The sequence below is a fragment of the Peromyscus californicus genome, unplaced genomic scaffold (genome assembly GCF_007827085.1).
Source record: "Peromyscus californicus insignis strain IS unplaced genomic scaffold, ASM782708v3 Scaffold_10__1_contigs__length_136768540, whole genome shotgun sequence".
NCBI classification, from domain to species: domain Eukaryota; kingdom Metazoa; phylum Chordata; class Mammalia; order Rodentia; family Cricetidae; genus Peromyscus; species Peromyscus californicus.
Window position 1 is genome coordinate 105,465,989 of NW_026294391.1, and position 19,503 is coordinate 105,485,491.

Below are 19,503 nucleotides of genomic sequence, written 5' to 3' on the forward strand. Positions count from 1 at the left end.
GTCTCCAAAAAAAAAAAAAAAAAAAATGGGATTGTTTTCTTTCTTTTCTCCTGTTTTTTTTTTTTTTTTGTTCGTTTGTTTGTATTTTGAGACAGGGTTTCTCTGTGTAGTTTTGGTGCCTATCCTGGAGCTCGCTCTGTAAACCAGGTTGGCCTCGAACTCACAGAGATCCACCTGGTTCTGCCTCCCAAGTGCTGAGATTAAAGGCATGCACCCACTGCCTGGTGGTGATTGTGTTCTTGTTGTCTTTCTCGGGTGTGTTTGTTGCTGGTATGTATGAAGGCTATTGAGTTTTTGTTGTTGATGATGTTGGTTTTTTTGTTTTGGTTTGTTTTGGGGTTTTGTTTGTTTTTTTTTTTTTTTTTTTGGTCATCTGTGTGAGTTTCTGCAGAGGCTAGAAGAAGGTGTCAGATTTCCTACAACTGGATTTACAGGCAGTTGTGACCCACCTAATGTGATGCTGGGGACTGAACTTGCTTCCTCTGCACTCACAGTTAACTGCTTGAGACATCTCTCCAATCCCAGTCCTGATGTATTACTATTCCATATACTGATGTATACAGTATTCCATATACTGATTTTTGGCTTGGCATGTTCTCCTTTTTCTGTGTCCCTGGTTATTTAAGATCTATGTGAATTTTTTTAAATGTTTGTTGTGGAATGTTACTTTAACTGTGTAAAGATGTGTTACATTTGTTTATGTTGCAGAATATTTCTTTAACTATGTAAAGGTGTATTGCATCTGTTTAACTAGGCAAAGATTGTTACATTTGTTTAATTATGTAAAGATGTGTTTCTGTTTCACCTTGCCTGCCTAAGGTACCTGATTGGTCTAATAAAAAGCTGAATGGCCAATAGCTAGGCAGTACATGGCTAGGCAGGGCTGGTGGAGGAGAAATCTAGCGAAGAGAGTTGAGGGAGAGATGGAGAGAAAAAGAGAGGGGGACACCCGGGACCAGCCAACCAGATACTGAAGAAGCAGGAAAAATAGGGCATACAAAATGAAAGAAAGGTAAAGAAAAAGCCCAGAGGCGAAACAGAAGAGGAGAAACGGGTTAAATTTAGTTTAAAAAGCTATCCAGAAACAAGCCTAAACATAGCTGAGCATTCATAACTAATAAGTCTCAGACTTATTATTGGGAGCTGATTGGTGGCCCAAAAGAAAGCCTGCTACAGATGTTAGGCATGTAAACTTCTCTCCTAGAACTATTTACTTTTTCCTTCTTTGTGTCTCTCTGGTTATGGTATGTTCGGTTTTCATTCTCATTAAATTCTGGTTAATTTAAAATTTTCCCTTCTTTCAAACAAACAAGATGAGTCTTATTTCTCTGGTGACTGATCCATCGTTCAGTAGTTTCTTGTTTAGTAATCATAAATTTGTATTTTTTCTGGCTGTTTATTTCTAGTTTTAGTTCATTGTTTATTTAATCTCTTTCTGAGAATGTTTCATGGACTGCTATGAAGGATGTGTATCCTATAGTTTGTAGATCTGAATATTTGTCAGATACCTGTTGAGTCTATTTGATTTATACTGTCATTTATCTCTGATATATCTTTGTTGAGTATCAATTGATTAATTTCTTTTTTTCTTCCTTTCTTTTTGAATGACCTGTTGGTGAGAGTGGGCTGTTGAATTCTCCATTTTCACTGTGTTGATGTTAGTTAGTCTTTTCTTCTATATCCAATTGTGTTGATTTTTTTTTGCAATTGAGTGTACTGATCTCATATATGTATGTTTAGAATCCTCTTGGTAGATTGTTTCCTTAATCCAAAGCGACTTATTGTAACTAATGTCAGTTTCAAGTTTGATTTGTGTGATATTAATGTGGCTAGCTAAACCTCTTTTTCCTCAGTTCGATTTACTCAGAATGGTTTTTTTATCCTTTTACCTTGGGTGTGTTTGTCTTCACCAGTTCTGTTGGTTAGAAAGCAGTGTTTTTTGGAAGCAGCAAATAAATGGTTCCTATTTTAATCAAATCTGGTAGTATGTATTTTGTTTGGAAAATCGAGTTTATTAACATTCAGAGTTATTATTTAGAGGTACTATTAATCCTATAATCTTATTTTTGCAATGTTGGTACATTCTTTATCTCTTTTGCTTATTTAATGCATTTTATTCTTTGCTGTGATATAATATGTGTGTTTATTTCTTTCTCAAATTCTCTTTTGTAATACTCCTTAGATGTCTGTATTTCCTTGTGTTTCTCATGGAATAGTTTTCATTCTCTTTCAGTTATGCAGGCTAACACTGCTAGGTATTATAATCTGGGTTGGGAGTTGTTTCATTCAGAGCTTCAACTACATTACCCCACGCCCTCCTGGCATTTACAGACTTTGTTGTCAGTGCTGTTAGCCTTATTGCCTTGCCTTTACATAGGATTTCATGCTGCAGGCTTGCAGCTTTCAGTGTTTTATTTTCTTTGTTTTATATACTAAGTGTTTTAATTATAATATATAGGAAGATTCTTTTCTGTTCTTGTCTGTCTGGGATTCTAAATACCTCTTGTATCTGCATGGCAATCTCTTTCTCTAAACTTGGAAAATTTTTCTGCTATGATTTTTATTAGTTTACTATTTTCTGAGCTTGTTTATACATGTATGCCCAACATTCATTAATCCAATCTTTTAATGATGTCCCTCACACCTTACATGTTCTTCTTGTACTTTCTTATTAATTATTCTGTTGTGTGAATATTCTGATTCAGTTACCTTGTCTTCAAACCCTGATCTTCTGTCTTCCACTTGATCCACCGCATATATAGTGATGCTTTCCACTGAGTTTTTTACTTCAAGGTTTTCATTTCCAACACTGTAATCTAATGTTCTCATTGTTTTTATCTTTATTGGATTTTTCTTATTCTCTCTTGTTTTTATTTCATTCATTTGCTTATTCTCTTTGAATTCATTGCAGAATTGATTTTTGTCCTCTTTGATTTTTCTAAACATTTTTATAATCATTTAAGAATCCTTTCGTTTTTCATCTAATTCACTGTATTTGAAAGCCATTGCTGTGGGATTGGTGACTTCAGGGAGTCATGTTACCTGAATTTTCATGTATACTGTGTTTCTGCATTGGGGTTTATATATTTGGATTAAGTTGTTGGTGTGAGAGCATCTTTATTCTTTCAGTTCACAGTTTTAAAAATGTGCTAGTAGGACTACATAGATTGTAGCATTCGGCCCACGTACTCAGGACACAGGGCATGAATGACCTGAAGCACCACTCCAAGAGAACACTAACTGCAATAGCCAACCAATCTAATGATGTACTGGCCTGGTGTGAACATAAAGTAATAGTTGAAAGTAATTGCTTTTTCAAATCAATAATAACTTTTGAAGAATAAAGGAACAATGATAGAATAGTGTGCAGTTGATATTAGTTACTTAGGATAGGAATGTAAGAAAACAAGCTTTGTAAAGCCAGGAATTAGTTTAACAGAAACAAAAATACACTGGAGGTGGGACAAGTAACCAGAAGCAGGGAGCTGAGAAATTGTTAGGGTAAATGAATTTTAACGATCATTAAAATTACAAGAAAATTAGAATTACGTATATGCCAGCGTGAGAGTAATCAGCCTGTGTGTGTTGTCCAGCTGAAACCTGCTCAACCTGATAGGTCTGTTTGGATGTGTCTCAGTGGGTTTCAAACAGGTTGCCCATAGGGTTTGAACTTCTACCTTGAGCAGGGCTTTACCTCAGAGTCTGAGCCTCCCACTTCCTATCATATCTTGAGGTTACCATTGCAGTTGGATATTTTTTCTTAACAAGACTTGAGCTGCCTTTGTCTACAAACTTACATTAACTTTGCATTCTGCACTGAGTTTCAGTTAAAATCATTTTCCGTGGGGTGTTTATCTGGTTTTCTGGCTCTGTTCTTGTCTATTGGAGTGTGGGGTGGCTTTGGACTTTGGAGACATGGTTGTGCAGTGTTTTCTACTCTAGTTCTAGCCAAGCAGCTTAACTGCAGAGATTTGGTACCTGCTCCTTCATTGTCCAGCTTCATAGGTACTGTTGCAGAAGAATGGCGCTTGGTAATGTCTGCAGCCTTCAGCAAGCAACTTGTTGGCTTTTCATCTAAACATTTGTGGGTTTTCTTCCTCCCTGTTGCTGGAGCTTTCTTTTTTTTCTCTTGTTTATTGGATCTGGTGGTAGTTTATAGGGGTGGATTTCTCCATTCCCTACTATTCATGTTCAGAACTCTCTCTGTTATAGTCTGTAATATTCTTTATGAATGTAGTGCTCATAAATTCTGTATTTTATCTAGTCTCTCATAACTCTGCTTTTCACAGATATCCTCCCCTGCCTTCTATACTTCTGACCTATTTTTTAAAAGTCACAGGTTTAAAGTTTAATTCCAGATTTGTGAGGGAATTTGTAGAGTGCTACTTACCCTTATTCCACCAATTTTTCCTCTAATTGGATTTTTATCTTTATTCTAGGACTATTCAATTTTTTTGTGGTTGTTGTTATTTATTTTATGTGGCTTTCCCCTACATTTATTTAATTTTCTTTTTGGCTACAGTGTCTTGGATGTAACCCTGGCTAGCTGGCTTGATATTCACTAACTAGCCTAAAATAGCCCTGAACTCATTATTGTCCTCCTGCCTCAGCCTCCTGAGTACTGTGGACCACTGCACCCAATTGTTATCCCCCCCCCCCCCAATTATGATTTAGTTGATCTGTATTACTTTTAGGGCAAAAGTTTTATATTTGGGAATTTTTGACTGGGCATGTTGGCACTTACTGATAATTTCACCACTTGAGGCTGAAAAAAATGAATTGAGGCCAATGGGGGTATAATAATGCAAGATTCTGTCTCAAAATTTCTATATTCACCATTGAAAATATTGTTCTTATTTCATTTGTCTTAATCACAATTTAAGCTTAGTAGATGTTTACAGAAGTCCTTGTGTTGCCTTAGGTGCTGACAGCAAAGGAGAAGAAGACACAGCTGGATGACAGGACAAAAATCACGGAACTTTTTGCTGTGGCCCTCCCACAGTTGTTAGCAAAAGTAAGATTGCGTTGATGACAAGTTCTTTCAAAATGGCATAGCCTATTCTTACTTAGCATTACTCTAATGTGTTTAACATGATCTTTTTCCCCCCAAAAGTACTCTGTAGATGCCGAAAAGGTGACCAATTTGCTGCAGTTACCTCAGTACTTTGATTTGGAGATATATACCACTGGACGATTAGAAAAGGTAAGACGTTTTCTGTGTATAAAATCTTAGAGGAGAAAATGCTATTTCAATCTACTCTTTTATATAGCTTTCTTATATTATAAATATATTTTTGTAGTATTTAGAGTGAACCTGTATCTACTAAGTCTTTCAATATTTTAGACCAATTGGATTTAGGGAATGGTACAAATGAGCTACTTTTTTGCTTTATACCCATAACTATACTTTGATTCTCTTATACATTGTATGACTATATTTCACTGATGATTTATGGATATTTGTCATGAGTTATTAGACAGTAAAAATTGCAAATCAAAATTATCTAGTGTTTATGTAACACTTTTTGTATGTTCCTATAACTATTGAAAGTTCTTCACAATTACTAGCATTCTTGTCAAACCCCTGTGAGATAGGTTATTTTATTTCCATTAAAGCTGAAAAAATAAGTATGGGCCAATCAGTGTATTTGTTTACCAAAACTACAAAAGTGTCTGAAAATACGTCTTATGCTTTACATTTAGTATATTTGAAAACTGTCCCAGTAGGTGGTATGGTATATATTATGCCTACTGTATATTCCTTAATAGGGCTTGCACACAATGGGCATCCTTCTACCACTAAGCTATATCTTTAGCCCTGTACCTTATTAGCTTTAATAAAATAAATTTTATTTTGCAGCATTTGGATGCCTTATTGCGCCAGATCCGGAATATTGTAGAGAAGCACACAGACACAGATGTTTTAGAAGCGTGTTCTAAAACTTACCATGCATTATGTAATGAAGAGTTCACGATCTTCAACAGAGTAGATATTTCAAGAAGTCAGCTGATAGATGAATTGGCAGATAAATTTAACCGGCTTCTTGAAGATTTTCTGCAAGAGGTATATGTTACAAGTATTTTGTCTGTTGGATCCTTCCCTTCCAGGAAATGAGTCACTCAGTATTAATCCTGATGATAGTCTAGTGGTGTGTCGGTGAGTCTTTTAGTTCTATGTGTCATCAAACTGCTATCATTCTTCCACTAAAATATGAATATGGCAACGGTAGGCAGCTGAGAAAAGATTAAGACAAAACTAGTATTTTTTGCCTATTGTTCTAAAGAAATTAACTGATTAGTTGCCTGATTTTAGCTGAAAAATTGGCTATTAAAGTATAGATAATAAAGTTAGACTGAAGGGAAAGAAAGCACTGTAGTCTTCATAGTTGCTACTATGGTCACTGTAGGTTTTGGAGTTTATGTTGCACTTTCAAAGAAGCTCATTGCATTGGCACTCAAATATGCATATATTTTTTGTGTGATAATTTTCTAGAAATACATGTGTATTTTAATTTACTTGAATCAGATCAAGTCATAATTGTCAAAAAATTTCCTTTGTAGTCTTGTTTGCTTGTTTTTTTTTCAGACAGGGTTTCTTTCTGTAGCCTCAACTACCCTGGAACTATTGTTGTAGACCAGACTGGCCTTGAACTCACAAAGATCAACTGCCTCTGTCTCTCAAGTGCTGGGATTAAAGGCAGGCGCCAGTACACCCGGCTTCCTTTAGCCATTTCTATTAAGACAGGCTCTCACTATGTAGAAGCTGGCTTCCAACTAACAAAGATCTGCTTTCTTCTGCTCTGGAGTGCTAAGATTAAAGGTATATGCCACCATGCCCAGCAGACATTCACTATTGATGTTGTTCTCAGCAGTTAGAAATTGTGAACTTCTTCATGTCCAGCAACAATGGTGGATGGAGTGGCTAACAATTATAATCCAGCACTTGGAACCTGAGACAGAAGGGTTGTTTTTAGTTTGAGGCCAGTTCAAACTTCATAGTGAGTATTAGGCCAGCCAGAGCTTCGTTCAAAGACCCTTTACATACCACCATTTTTATTTATTTGTTTTATTTTTTTTTGAGACAGGGTTTCGCTGTGTAGATTTGGAGCCTGTCCTGGAACTCGCTCTGTAGACCAGGCTGGTTTGGAACTCACAGAGATCCGCCTGCCTCTGCCTCCCAAGTGCTGGGATTAAAGGTGTGTGCCACCACCGCCCAGCACCACCATTTTTATTAATGGTCCCCAAATCATTTAGATGTATTTTCCAGACTTCCTGTTTTATAAAATTATTTAACATTTTATATGTAACATTATTCTAGGTTTAAGGTTTACTAATTGGAGGATTATGTAAATATGTTCATATACAGTTACCACTTTTGTAAAGATTTTTGATGGTTCTGCCCTTGACTGAGTAGACTATAGTTAAAACAATTTAGTTTTAAATTGACAAGAGTTTGTTAACTAAGTTCTGTTACTTTAAAAAAAATTAAAGCATAAAATGCTGTATTTGTGAGGAAACTGGATGTCAGTACCATAGATAATAGGGTTCATAAAATTTATTCAAAATGTCAACAATCAGGACTAGTATATTTCATGAATTTCTCCCATTTATATGTGATTGGTTTGTTATTTTTCTCTCGAACACTATTTTTTCATTTACCTCCCTTTTTGTTTTTAGTTGTTGTTTGGTCTCTTGCTTGTCATCTAACATGTGCTCCTTTATTGGCGGTGCATCTAGTACTGGGAAACAGGAAAATTCTAAAATGGTTTTATATCTGTATTACATAACGGGAGAAGGGAGAACAATATTCTGTTTTTGTCTCTTGTTCATTATGCGCCTCTGTTGACAGTCTTAGATTGACTCAGCCATATTGTATTTAATTTGGCAGATATGGGACTTGAATGAAGAAGCTTGTTTGTGGGTTTTATTGTGATTTTTTTTCTGAGATTATGTCACCGTTTCAATAAGCCTAGGATTTATTACTTGGTCATTCTTCCCATGATCTGTACCAAAATGACTGTGAAACCATTTTACTTTGGTATTTATCTTTATGTGCATGCACATATGAGGGTGCATGTGTTTGAAACAGTCTCACTATATATGGTCTTGAACTCAGTGATCTGCCTGTTTCTGTCTCCCTAATGCTGGAATTCAAGGCAGCACCATGTCCAGCTTATTTGTCAGTCGGTCAGTCAGTCAGTCAGTCAGTCAGTCTGTCTAATCTGTCTTCCTTTCTTCCTTTCATTTCTCTCTCCTCCCCTCTCTTTTTCTTTCTTTCTTTCTATCTTTTTGGTTTATTAAGACAAGGTTTCTCTGTGTAGCCGTTGCTGTTCTGGAACTTTATGTATGTATACCAGGCTGGCCTCGAACTCATAGAGAGCCACCTGCCTCTGCCTCCTGAGTGCTGGGATTAAAGGCGTGCACCACTGCCACTGGGCTTATTGTTTTGGTCTTTTTTAACGTGTGGTTAATATTCATAGGGAGAAGAACCTGATGAAGATGACGCATATCAGGTATTATCAACGTTGAAGAGGATCACTGCTTTTCATAAGTAAGTTGAATCTTTGAGTTTCTAATTTTTTAAAACCATAGCAAATAACCTTGCATAATTTATGGGTTATTATGTTTTCAGAGTCTTTGTTTTTTTCTTCCTTTTTAAAAGAAATCACTTGATAGGGGCATGTTATAATATTCTGAAAAAATTATGACAGTCTTGGTTTTTTTAAATATAGCTTAATTTGTTTTTTGTTTTGTTTTTAACAGTGCCCATGATCTTTCAAAGTGGGATTTGTTTGCTTGTAATTACAAACTCTTGAAAACCGGAATTGAAAATGGAGATATGCCTGAGCAGGTCTTTATTTATTTATATGTTCCATACTGAACTTAGAAAAGTGGAAATTGGTGAGATAAATTTTCTCTCTGATCTTCTATTTCTTTATTCTAGATTGTTATTCATGCACTGCAGTGTACTCACTATGTAATCCTTTGGCAGCTTGCTAAGATATCTGAAAGCAGTTCCACAAAGGTATGTGCTCTTTCATCAGTGTTCTTACTAAATATTATTCACTATTTTCAGCTGTTGAACTGTTAGTAAGAGCAAATTAATTCAGTCATGTTATACTTAACTTCTAGTCTACATGTAGTCATGTTTCTAGTTTGTATGTTCATTGAAAGAACATTATGTGATTTTTAATTAAAAATTGTTCACATGTAAAGATGGCATAATTTGACTTTTCACATTCTCAAATTGTTTACTAGATAAAGGAAGGTAGTTTTTTTTTTTAAAAGATTTATTTACAAATGTATTATGGGTATTTTGTTTGTATGTATGTCGGTACACCAGGAGAGGGCATAAGATCCCATGGGACTACAGTTATGATGGTTGTAAGCTGCCATGTGAGTGCTGAAAATTGAACTCAGAGCCTCTCACTAGCCCTAGGGAGATAAATTTTGCAAAACAGGATTGAGTACCTTCACCCAAGAACCTTTAAAATAATTGTAGACAATGATTGGATTACATAAACCGAAGAGGATGAACCAACTTTCTCTATACTATCTTATGCCCTGATTATATCCTGAGATTACTTTATTAGTAGTCTTCAAGGCTTCTCAAAGTCATTTTTTTAGGTTTATTTATTTAATAAGTTATGTGTATCAATGTGTTGCCTGCATGCATGTATACACATCATTTGCTTGTCTGTTGGATCCCCTGGAACTGAGGTTATGGATGGTTATGAGAAACCATGGGAATCAAATCATGGTCTTCTGCAAGACCAACAAGCGCTTTTAGCTACTTTGCCATCACTCTAGCCCCCAAGATCATGTATCATGTTTTAATCGACGATAATAATATTAATTGGGCTCATTTTTCTAAATCTTAAGTTTATGGGAGTTACGGATTAGGCTGTGTATAAGTATTTTCTTGAAGAAAAATTTCCCCCATTTTTTGATTTAGTATGTGTACATTTAAGGGACATTTTAAAGTTTGTTAGGACCACAAAATTGAGTTTTCAGGATCTATAACCATTATCTTTCAAATAAGAAATTAAGATACCATTCCATTTATTTTCTTCCATGAATTGACCAGTTTCAAATAATAAAGTGGACATGAATCATAAATATTGGCTCTAAGCATTCTGAGCTGGTGTTTTCATTAAAGTTAGCCATATATAATTATGTCAGTTTCCCCAGATCATTTAGAATATCACTTAATATACACATTAATTTTTAAGTTTTATGTTTCTTACCCTTTCTTTTATGCAATGGACAAGATAATGGGTTTCCTTGTGATGTTTTCATTCATGTCTATGATTGTTGTATTTTGTTTCTGTTTCTTTGGTAATTACCCTAACCAAAAGCTACTTGAGGGAGGAAAGGGTTTATTTTATCTTATACAACCTGGTCACAATATATCATTGATAGAGGTCTGTAACTGAAACTGTTCCTGTGTCATGCCTGGTCCTGCAGCTGCTCAGACCCAAGTAAACACACAAAGGCTTATATTAATTAAAACTGTTTGGCCATTAGCTCAGGCTTTCCACTGACTAGCTCTTACATTTAAACTCAGCCCATTTCTGTTAATCTATATGTTGCCACGTTTTCCATGGCTTTGCCTGTGTGCCATTACAAACTGCTCCCTGGACAGCAGGCTGGCGCCTCCTAACTCAGCCTTCCTCTTCCCGGAATTCTCCTCTCCTCTTGCCCCACCTATACTTCCTGCCTGGCTACTGGCCAATCAGCATTTTTTATAACCAATCAGAGCAACACATTACAGCATACAGAGTGGCATCACCATCAGAAGTCAGGGCAGGAAGCTGAGGTAGAAACCATGGAAGAATAATGCTCACTAGCTTATTACTCCCTGGTTCTCTGCTCAACTGGCTTTTTTTTATACAGCTCTGGACCACCTGCCCAAGGCTAGCACTACCCACAGTGCTGGGCTGGGCCCTCCCATATCAGTTATTAATGAAGACAGTTCCTCATAGACATGCCTGCACGCCATTTTGATTTGGGCAGTTCCCCAATTGTGTCAAGTTGATATTTATAGCAAACTAGGACAATTGTACTTTGCATATACTCCCCCACTCCCAATCTCATCATCTTGTTTCCTCTCTCCACTCTGTCTGGTTCCCTACCTTCCCCTAAATAGTCGTCATTCTCTTTTCATGTCATTGTGTGTCCATGTGTGCACGTGTGCATGTGTGAGTGTGTGTGTTTAATCTGTATTCTGTATATGAAAAGCACATAAGATTTTCTCGTTCCTTTTCCCTTTCATTATCTTCCCTCTTGTTTTAGAACTATTCCTCCCTCAACTGAATTACAGTTAGTTATATTTAAACATGTATACATATGCATGACCATACATTATTATTTCAGTATGGAGTTTATAATTTCATTATAGACTACCTTCATGTTGTAGTTCTGTATCACTGTTACTTTTTGACATTCATAATAAATTCATTTATACAAATTATATACACATAAAATTATAGAAGTAGTTATCAAAAGTAATATGTATGTTGCAAATATAAATGTTGCATATAAGAAAATACTGAAATATTTGTCTTTCTGAGTCTGACTTATTTCCTTTAATACAATGATCTCCAGTTCCACTCATTTTCTTATAAATGACATAATTTTATTTTTATGTATATATACTACATTTTCCTTACCTATTCATCTGTTCTAGGGCATCTAAACTGTTTCCAGTCTAGATTCATGGGACTAGTGCAGCAGTAACATGGATGTGCAATTTTCCTTGCAGTATGCTTAGAGTCCATTGAGTGGTACTTAGAAGTTTGAATTAGATACTTTGAAGTGCACCTTGTGGAGATTTGACAAAAAAAAAAAGAGAAATGATTTTGTGTCTTCCTTTGTAATAAATCATGAAGAATAAATTTAAGTTAAAATTTCACATAGATTTCACATAGAGCTAATGCAGTTAGCGGTGATGTTTATGTTATCAAACATTTTAACAACGTACTGAGTTGTTTATACAGTAGTTTAAATAATTCCTGTTAAATTTTTTTCAAGGAGGACTTACTGCGTTTAAAGAAACAAATGAGGGTATTTTGTCAGATATGTCAACATTACTTGACCAACGTGAATACTACTGTTAAGGAGCAGGTTAGTAATTGCTACATTTTGTTTGCCAAGCAACTTAGCTAACACAAAAACCTGTGTGAAAATACTTAATAGTAAAAACCATCTAGTATATGTGTATGTATGCTGCACTTTAAAAAACAATAAATTGAGCTTATACATAATAAAATGGGTATATTCATTTAATAAGAGTTTATATTTTGCATTGTATGTGCCCATGTGTGTATATACATACATACATATATATGTATACACACACACACACACACACACACACATACACACACACATACACACACACATACACACACACACACACACACAGCCAATTAATGTTGCTAAAAATAAAGAACATGTGAAATTGTTGCTTGTATTAGTAGTCATTATTTAAGAAATAAAGCTTTTCAGCCCGGCGGTGGTGGCGCACGCCTTTAATCCCAGCACTCAGGAGGCAGAGCCAGGTGGATCTCTGTGAGTTCGAGGCCAGCCTGATCTACAGAGTGACATCCAGGAAAGGCGCAAAGCTACACAGAGAAACCGTCTCGAAAAACAAAAAGAGGAGGAGGAGGAGAAGAAGAAAAGAAATAAAGCTTTTCAGCTTTTTTTTTTTTTTTTTTTTTTTTTTTGAGACAGACTTTCTCTGTGTAGCCCTTTCTGTCCTGGGTCTCCCTGTGTAAACCAGGCTGGCCTTGAATACACAGAGGGCCTTCTGTCTCTGCCTCCTGAGTGCTGGGATTAAAGGCGTTCATCACCACCGCCCAGCTCATCTTGAGAAAACAGCTAACTGAATTAATAATTTCAAATACAGAAAATTAGATTTCCCCCTAAATTAATTATTTTATTTATGACATTTGCTAAGAAACTTGTTGACACTTTTTCCTTTTTTTTTTTTAAACAGGCCTTCACTATTCTGTGTGACATTTTGATGATCTTCAGTCATCAGATTATGTCTGGAGGGCGAGACATGTTAGAACCATTAGTTTATACTCCTGATTCTTCATTGCAATCTGAGTTGCTCAGCTTTATTTTGGATCATGTCTTCATTGAACAGGATGATGATAGTAATAGTGCAGGTAATTTTATTCTTATCATCTCATTGTATGTGTATGTGTATACGAACACTATTAGTAAAGTTCAATATGAAAATAGATTTGTGTTCTTTAATATCAGTGCAATATAGAGATGATATGGTGTTGCAGAGTATATGCTTCCAAGATACGTGCGTCTCACTAGCACTAACTCTTTTCTAGTTTGAATCTCCTTAACAGCTGTGAGAGTTGATTAAAATTCATAAGGCCCGTATTCAGATAATGTGAGGAGAATAAGACATTTATGTGACTTTTTGTTGTGTATTTTTATATCATAGGTTTTCATATTTTGTGATCATGTGTGTAAATTGTTACACACTTGTACACATCCACCCATCTTTCTCAAATTTTGCTGTATTTGTAGTTTATTTTGAAAAGAAGACATACCTTAATTCATGATCCTTCACCAATAATTTTTTTTTCCTTTTACCAAGTTATAACCACTGTCAAAAATTTGTTGTTTCTCATATATTTCCCTTTTACTTGGAAGTTTTCAGTTAAATAATTTTCTATTATTAATTTCCATATAAATGTTGTTAAGTTTTTACAACATATTTTTAAATTTTTAGGTTGTTTTTCGGTATTGACATGTAACCACAATTGATTCATCTCAACCACTGAGCATCATAAGAATTGACCACTACACATTTACATTTCCTAATGTTAGGCATTTTGATGGTTTCAAATTTCCCACGGTTATGGATTATTACAACAAATATACTTATTTACTTGAAAAATGTATAAGTTCTTTTATTATATATAAATTTAACACTGAAGTTGGATTGTGTACTATTTTGTTTCTTGTAGTATAATTTAGCCACTGGTTGTCACATAGTTGAATTGCTTAATCAGCTCACCACCAACATATCATTTCCATTGCTATACAGTTGTCATCTAATGCTTGGTTTTGTAAACTATTACATATTTGATTTGTAATTCATATCATTATAAACAGTTAAATAGGAAATATATCCAGGGTTGCTCCACTGACAATATACAACAATAATGGTAGCTGACACTAGTGAAAATCCTATGTTAGGTATTCCTCTTCATTTTTTAATCCTCATAATAAAAGAGAAAACTTTTTCACATGAAGTAGAGTTTAAAATCTCCACGTGCGCCCCCCCCCCCCCCCCCCCCCCCCCCCCCCCCCCCCCCCCCCCCCCCCCGAGTTTACTCACTCTGTAGGCCATTCTGGCCTCAAACTCAGAAATCTACCTGCCCATGCCATCCAAGTGCTAGAAATTGAAAGTGTGAAAGTGTGTGCCACCACAGCCTGGTTAAAAATTCTTTTTTTTTTTTTTTTTTTTTGGCCAATTTATTCTGTATGAGGAAGTCCATGCTTCAAGTTCTTGTCAATATTACTAACTAATAACTGAAAATTATATTATGTAAAAGTGAGCCATTATAATGTTAGCAGTTAAGTTAATTTATAACATTCAGTATAATCTTCTTAAAATGTAAATGATGCATGTTTTAAGTTGCTGGGCAAATGGCTTTGACATATTGGAGCATATACTTTGAATAAAATGTTTGCTGATGTTCTATCTTAAATTAAAACTTGATATTAAGGTTTTCAGGTGTAACTCAGTGATAGAATGTAGGCTTAGCATTCTTTATGCTCTGCTTTAAGTCATTAGCACCAAAAATAATTGAGATGGCTAATTTCTTACTGGGTGTTAGGATTACTAGAGGGGCTTTTCAAATATTGAGAATCTTGTATTGAAAGGCTGACAGGATATAGACTAACCAATTGTTCACAAAATATAAATGGCTAATAAAGATCGAAAAGATTAATTGCTCTATAAAGAATAATCAAACAAAACTGAAATAGTAGGGTTCTTTTAGTTTTCTTTTGTGTGCCATAGTTTTTTATAATTAATTTCTGATATGAAATGTGTTCATAGGGAAATTCTTTGTGTGTGAGAATTTGCCTGTATTACTGATCTGCATTAATTTGGGAATCTACACACATACTTTACATGTCAGTCATCACATCTTGAAACAAGGTATCCATGTTCACCTTTGCAGTATCAGGCTAGGTGGCACTCTGAACTTCATCTGTTCTCTTGTCTCTACCTCCAATCTCTGTGTAGAGATGCAGTTGAGGAAGTGGGTGGCAAATCTCTTCAATTTCAGGCCCGCCTCGGCTATTTAGGAAGTTGTAGAGCAGTCATGGCTATATAGTAAAATCCTGCCTAAATAAATAAGAAGAATGTCTAAGAACAAACCAGAGGTAAAGTGGGGTGAGATAATCTTTGGAAATGATATGAGTTTTTCTGAAATTAATTAATTTGTCTTCAATGAAGGAGACTTTACCAACAGATTCGGAATATGCATGTCTTTTTGACAAGTCATCCTGTTGGGAAAGTATAAGAATGAATTGGATGAGCTTAAGGTGACTAACCGTCAATTCCTTTTATTCGTTGCTTCTGTTCCTTTGCAATGATGGTCATTTGGTGTTTAAAAAATGTAATATATTGGAACTTTTGAGTAGTTGTGACATCTAATTTTGGTTTTAATGCTTCTTTTCCCCCTTTCAAATTTTCCAATAAGAGGGTTAGTGTATGGTATATGTTTAAAAATATGGTTGAAATAAAATACAAAATAGATTGATTATTGGGAATCTCTACCTCCCCCCACAGATGGTCAGCAAGAGGATGAAGCCAGTAAAATTGAAGCTTTGCACAAGAGGAGAAATTTGCTTGCAGCATTTTGTAAGCTAATTGTATATACTGTGGTGGAGATGAATACAGCTGCAGATATCTTCAAGCAGTATATGAAGGTGAGTTTGAAAATGTGCTGTAGATAGTTATTTCATGCTTACAAGAAAATCTAATAATGGCTTGACTGTGCGGGCACCATTGTAAATTTTAAAATACTGAATTACTTTTGTGTAGTATAAATACTTATCTTAAACAATTAACATTTTGTGTAACATTTTCTCATATCTGTACTTAATCAGTTAGTGGACATTTTGGTTTCTGATTATTTACATTTTGAATGTTAGAAAATTTTCCATCCCGGGTTTACTGTTTTATGGAATTGTATTCATGATGAAATACTTCTTTAGCAACTAGAGGCAACTTGTAACTTTCAAAAATACATGTGAGATACTCTCATTATGAAGCAGGACTACAAAGGATATTGTTAATTATACTAAAAGAATATGGCCCGTGTTAAGGGATGCTCTAAGTATTTTCTCAAGTAAAAATGTTTTGAATATAAAATTTTTGAAGTCTTTACTTTCTTCTTTTTTTTTTTTTTTTTTTTTTTTTGGTTTTTCGAGACAGGGTTTCTCTGTGTAGCTTTGCGCCTTTCCTGGGACTCACTTGGTAGCTCAGGCTGGCCTCGAACTCACAGAGATCCGCCTGGCTCTGCCTCCCGAGTGCTGGGATTAAAGGCGTGCGCCACCACTGCCCGGCCTTTACTTTCTTCTTGCTCCCTCTCTCTTTTGAGTCAGGGTTTCACTATGTAGCTCTGTCTGTCCTGAACTCACTATGTAGACCAGATTTGCTTTGAACCCACATGCATCTGCCTCTTGACTGTGGGATTTATGGCCTGAGCCACGACGCCCAGTGTCTTAACTCTCTACAAATAACAATACGTGTAATTTGTTAAAGCCAATTTAATTTTCTATTTAAAATAGTTTACTATATGAAAGAGGTTTAGCATCACTTAGAAGTAGTTTGGAAGTTACATCATTTGGCATGATGAATTAATTTTATATTATACAGCACATCAATTTTTTTTTTTAACAAATTTGAAAGTTTTAGATTTAGATATTCTAAATTGTGGTCATTTTTTTCCATCATGGAGAATATTTATTATCTCTGTATTTGTCCTCTCCTTGCTTTATTAAAAGGTAGAGCTGATGTAGATATACATAAAATTTGGGTGTGGTGTCAGATCTCTGTGAGTTTGAGGCCAGCTTTGTCTACATAGTGAGTTCCAGGCCAGCCAGAGTTACTTAGTGAGTTGTTGTCTCAAAAAATAGTACATTTTTCCTGTATATTCTTCTGTTATCGCAGATAGCTATTTTTATAGGTATTAAAGCCATTGTTTTAAATGAGAAAAATACACATATGTAATATGCAAATTTTAGTCACAGTAATTTTCTTTTAAATGTTGTTCATAGGCTATTTGTTCTATAAACCAAATTAATAAGTTGGCCTATATCTCATTAACAATGAGAGTAACTGATTATATTTATTGTGCTTAAAGAAAACTTATGTTACTAGTTACTGTTTTATTTCATGCCTTCTTTGTTTAAACAATTTGGATTTAAGTTAAAGATGATTTCTTAGAAATGACCTTCAACCTTTAGTACATAAGTTTCCTGTCTTTGAAAGTACAAATGCATACTTTGTTTTATGATTATAGAATTAAAATAAACTTAGTCTTATTTTCCAAAATTTTCAGAGAGTAAACTAATTCACATCAATTTCTTTTTCTAGTATTATAATGATTATGGAGATATCATCAAAGAAACAATGAGTAAAACGAGGCAAATTGACAAAATTCAGTGTGCTAAGACCCTTATTCTCAGTTTGCAACAGGTAAGACTGAGTATCAGGTTTACTTAACATAATTTACTGTCAGTTATCAAAAATATAATTATTGAAACTGGGCAGAGGACATGACAGACAATTTGTGAAAGGAGCAATACAAAATATTCAACCTCACTCACTAGTAGATAAAAAATAGAGTACTTGAAGTTTATACATACATGTGAAATGATTGAGTCTGGCTAACGGACTCACTCATTACCTCATAACTTGAAGTAGGATCATTTTAATCCACTCTGAGATTTTTCTTTTTTCTTCTTGGTGTATGTTTGTGTGGAGTGTGTGTGTGCATGAATGTGTATTTATGTATATACCTGTATGTGGTTATAAGTGTGGAGGCCAGAGATTGACTCTTGTGTACTGTCTTTGATTGTGTTCCTTTACTGAGGTGGGGTCTCTCTCTGAAGGATGTTAGGCAGGCTTCTACATCCACTTGTCTTTTATGTGGATGCTAGGATTTGAACTTTGATCCTTGTTTTTGCATGGTAAGCGCTTTATCCACTAAGCCATCTTCTCAGCCTCCTTCCCCTATAAACTGTGTGTACACAAATGTGCCAAATTGTGCGTGTGCAGACCACAGAACAACTTGGGAGAGTTGGTTCTTTTCATCTACCCTGTGAGTTATGGGATCAAATTAGATCATCAGATGTTATGACAAGACCCATTAAACAACTTGCTATTATTTCACCATGTAGCCCAGGCTATCCTGACCTGAAATTCCTTTTGCCTCAGCCTCCTGAGGGCTGGAGTTAGTGGTATGTGCCACTGTACCTGGATAGCAATGTTTAAGTATACAATATTTGTATGGAACAAAGAAAATGTGTGTGTGTGTGTGTGTGTGTGTGTGTGTGTGTGTGTGTGTGTGTGTGTACCTTTGTGTGGTTATTTTTGAGTGGGACACAGGGCCTTGTGCATGTTAGGCAGATGCTCTACCACGCAGCCACATCCTTATCCCTATAGTATTTATCTCATTGTTAACTATACTCACTATATTGTAAAGTTCATCAGGAACCTAATCATCCTAATTGATGATTCCTATTCCACTGCCCTAGTTTGTGGCAGTAATTATTTTATTCTGTCTTTGGCTTCAACTTTGTTAGGTTCTATTAAGTGTGATCATATGGTATTTGGTTTCTATGCCTGCCTTATTTCACTTAATGGATTGTCTTCTAGGTTCATCCATGCTTTTGCAAATGCCATATAATTTCACCTTTTAAAGGCTAAATAATACTTGCTTTTGTGTGTTTGCATGCATATGTATGTGGTACATAACATTCCTTTATGTGTGGACAATTAAGTTAATCTAGCTCGTGGTCATTGTTAATGGTATTATACAGTGAACATAGTAGTGTTGATATCTCTTTGAAATAATGATGTTATTCTCCCTGGTATTGTCATTTTAATAGTTGTGTAATACTTCACTTTATAGATGGATTATAATTTTTAAGCAGAGATTTTTTAAGCCTTTTATATCTTACGTTATTATAAATATTACTAAAATTTTGTGCATAGTATTGTACATAAATATTTCGTTGGATCAAGTCTTAGAACTACTAAGTTACAAGATATCAACATTCAAAAGCTTTTGCTACTTTATGATTAAATTTCATGATGTGAAGATTCACCTCTTGGAGGTAAATAATACAGTGGCTAACATTCATGAGACCCTGGATTTCATCACCATCACCACAAAAGCAGAGCATAGTTGTCTAATAGCTTACAGTGGGTTTTCCTTTCCTTATGTT

The 19,503-nt window shown here is 35.1% G+C and overlaps 1 protein-coding gene across 5 annotated transcripts in view; it reads left to right on the top strand.

The window, feature by feature from the left end:
• Stag2 (stromal antigen 2) overlaps positions 1 to 19,503 on the top strand; it is a 140,549-nt gene that overhangs the window by 103,789 nt on the left and 17,257 nt on the right. For all 5 annotated transcript variants that reach the window (XM_052738632.1, XM_052738624.1, XM_052738663.1 and 2 more), the window contains 10 exons: positions 4,922 to 5,014; positions 5,114 to 5,203; positions 5,861 to 6,064; positions 8,481 to 8,551; positions 8,764 to 8,851; positions 8,945 to 9,025; positions 12,034 to 12,126; positions 13,001 to 13,175; positions 15,836 to 15,975; positions 17,648 to 17,749. In XM_052738632.1, coding sequence (XP_052594592.1) covers positions 4,922 to 5,014; positions 5,114 to 5,203; positions 5,861 to 6,064; positions 8,481 to 8,551; positions 8,764 to 8,851; positions 8,945 to 9,025; positions 12,034 to 12,126; positions 13,001 to 13,175; positions 15,836 to 15,975; positions 17,648 to 17,749 — 1,137 coding nt within the window. The remainder of the gene's footprint in view (positions 1 to 4,921; positions 5,015 to 5,113; positions 5,204 to 5,860; positions 6,065 to 8,480; positions 8,552 to 8,763; positions 8,852 to 8,944; positions 9,026 to 12,033; positions 12,127 to 13,000; positions 13,176 to 15,835; positions 15,976 to 17,647; positions 17,750 to 19,503) is intronic.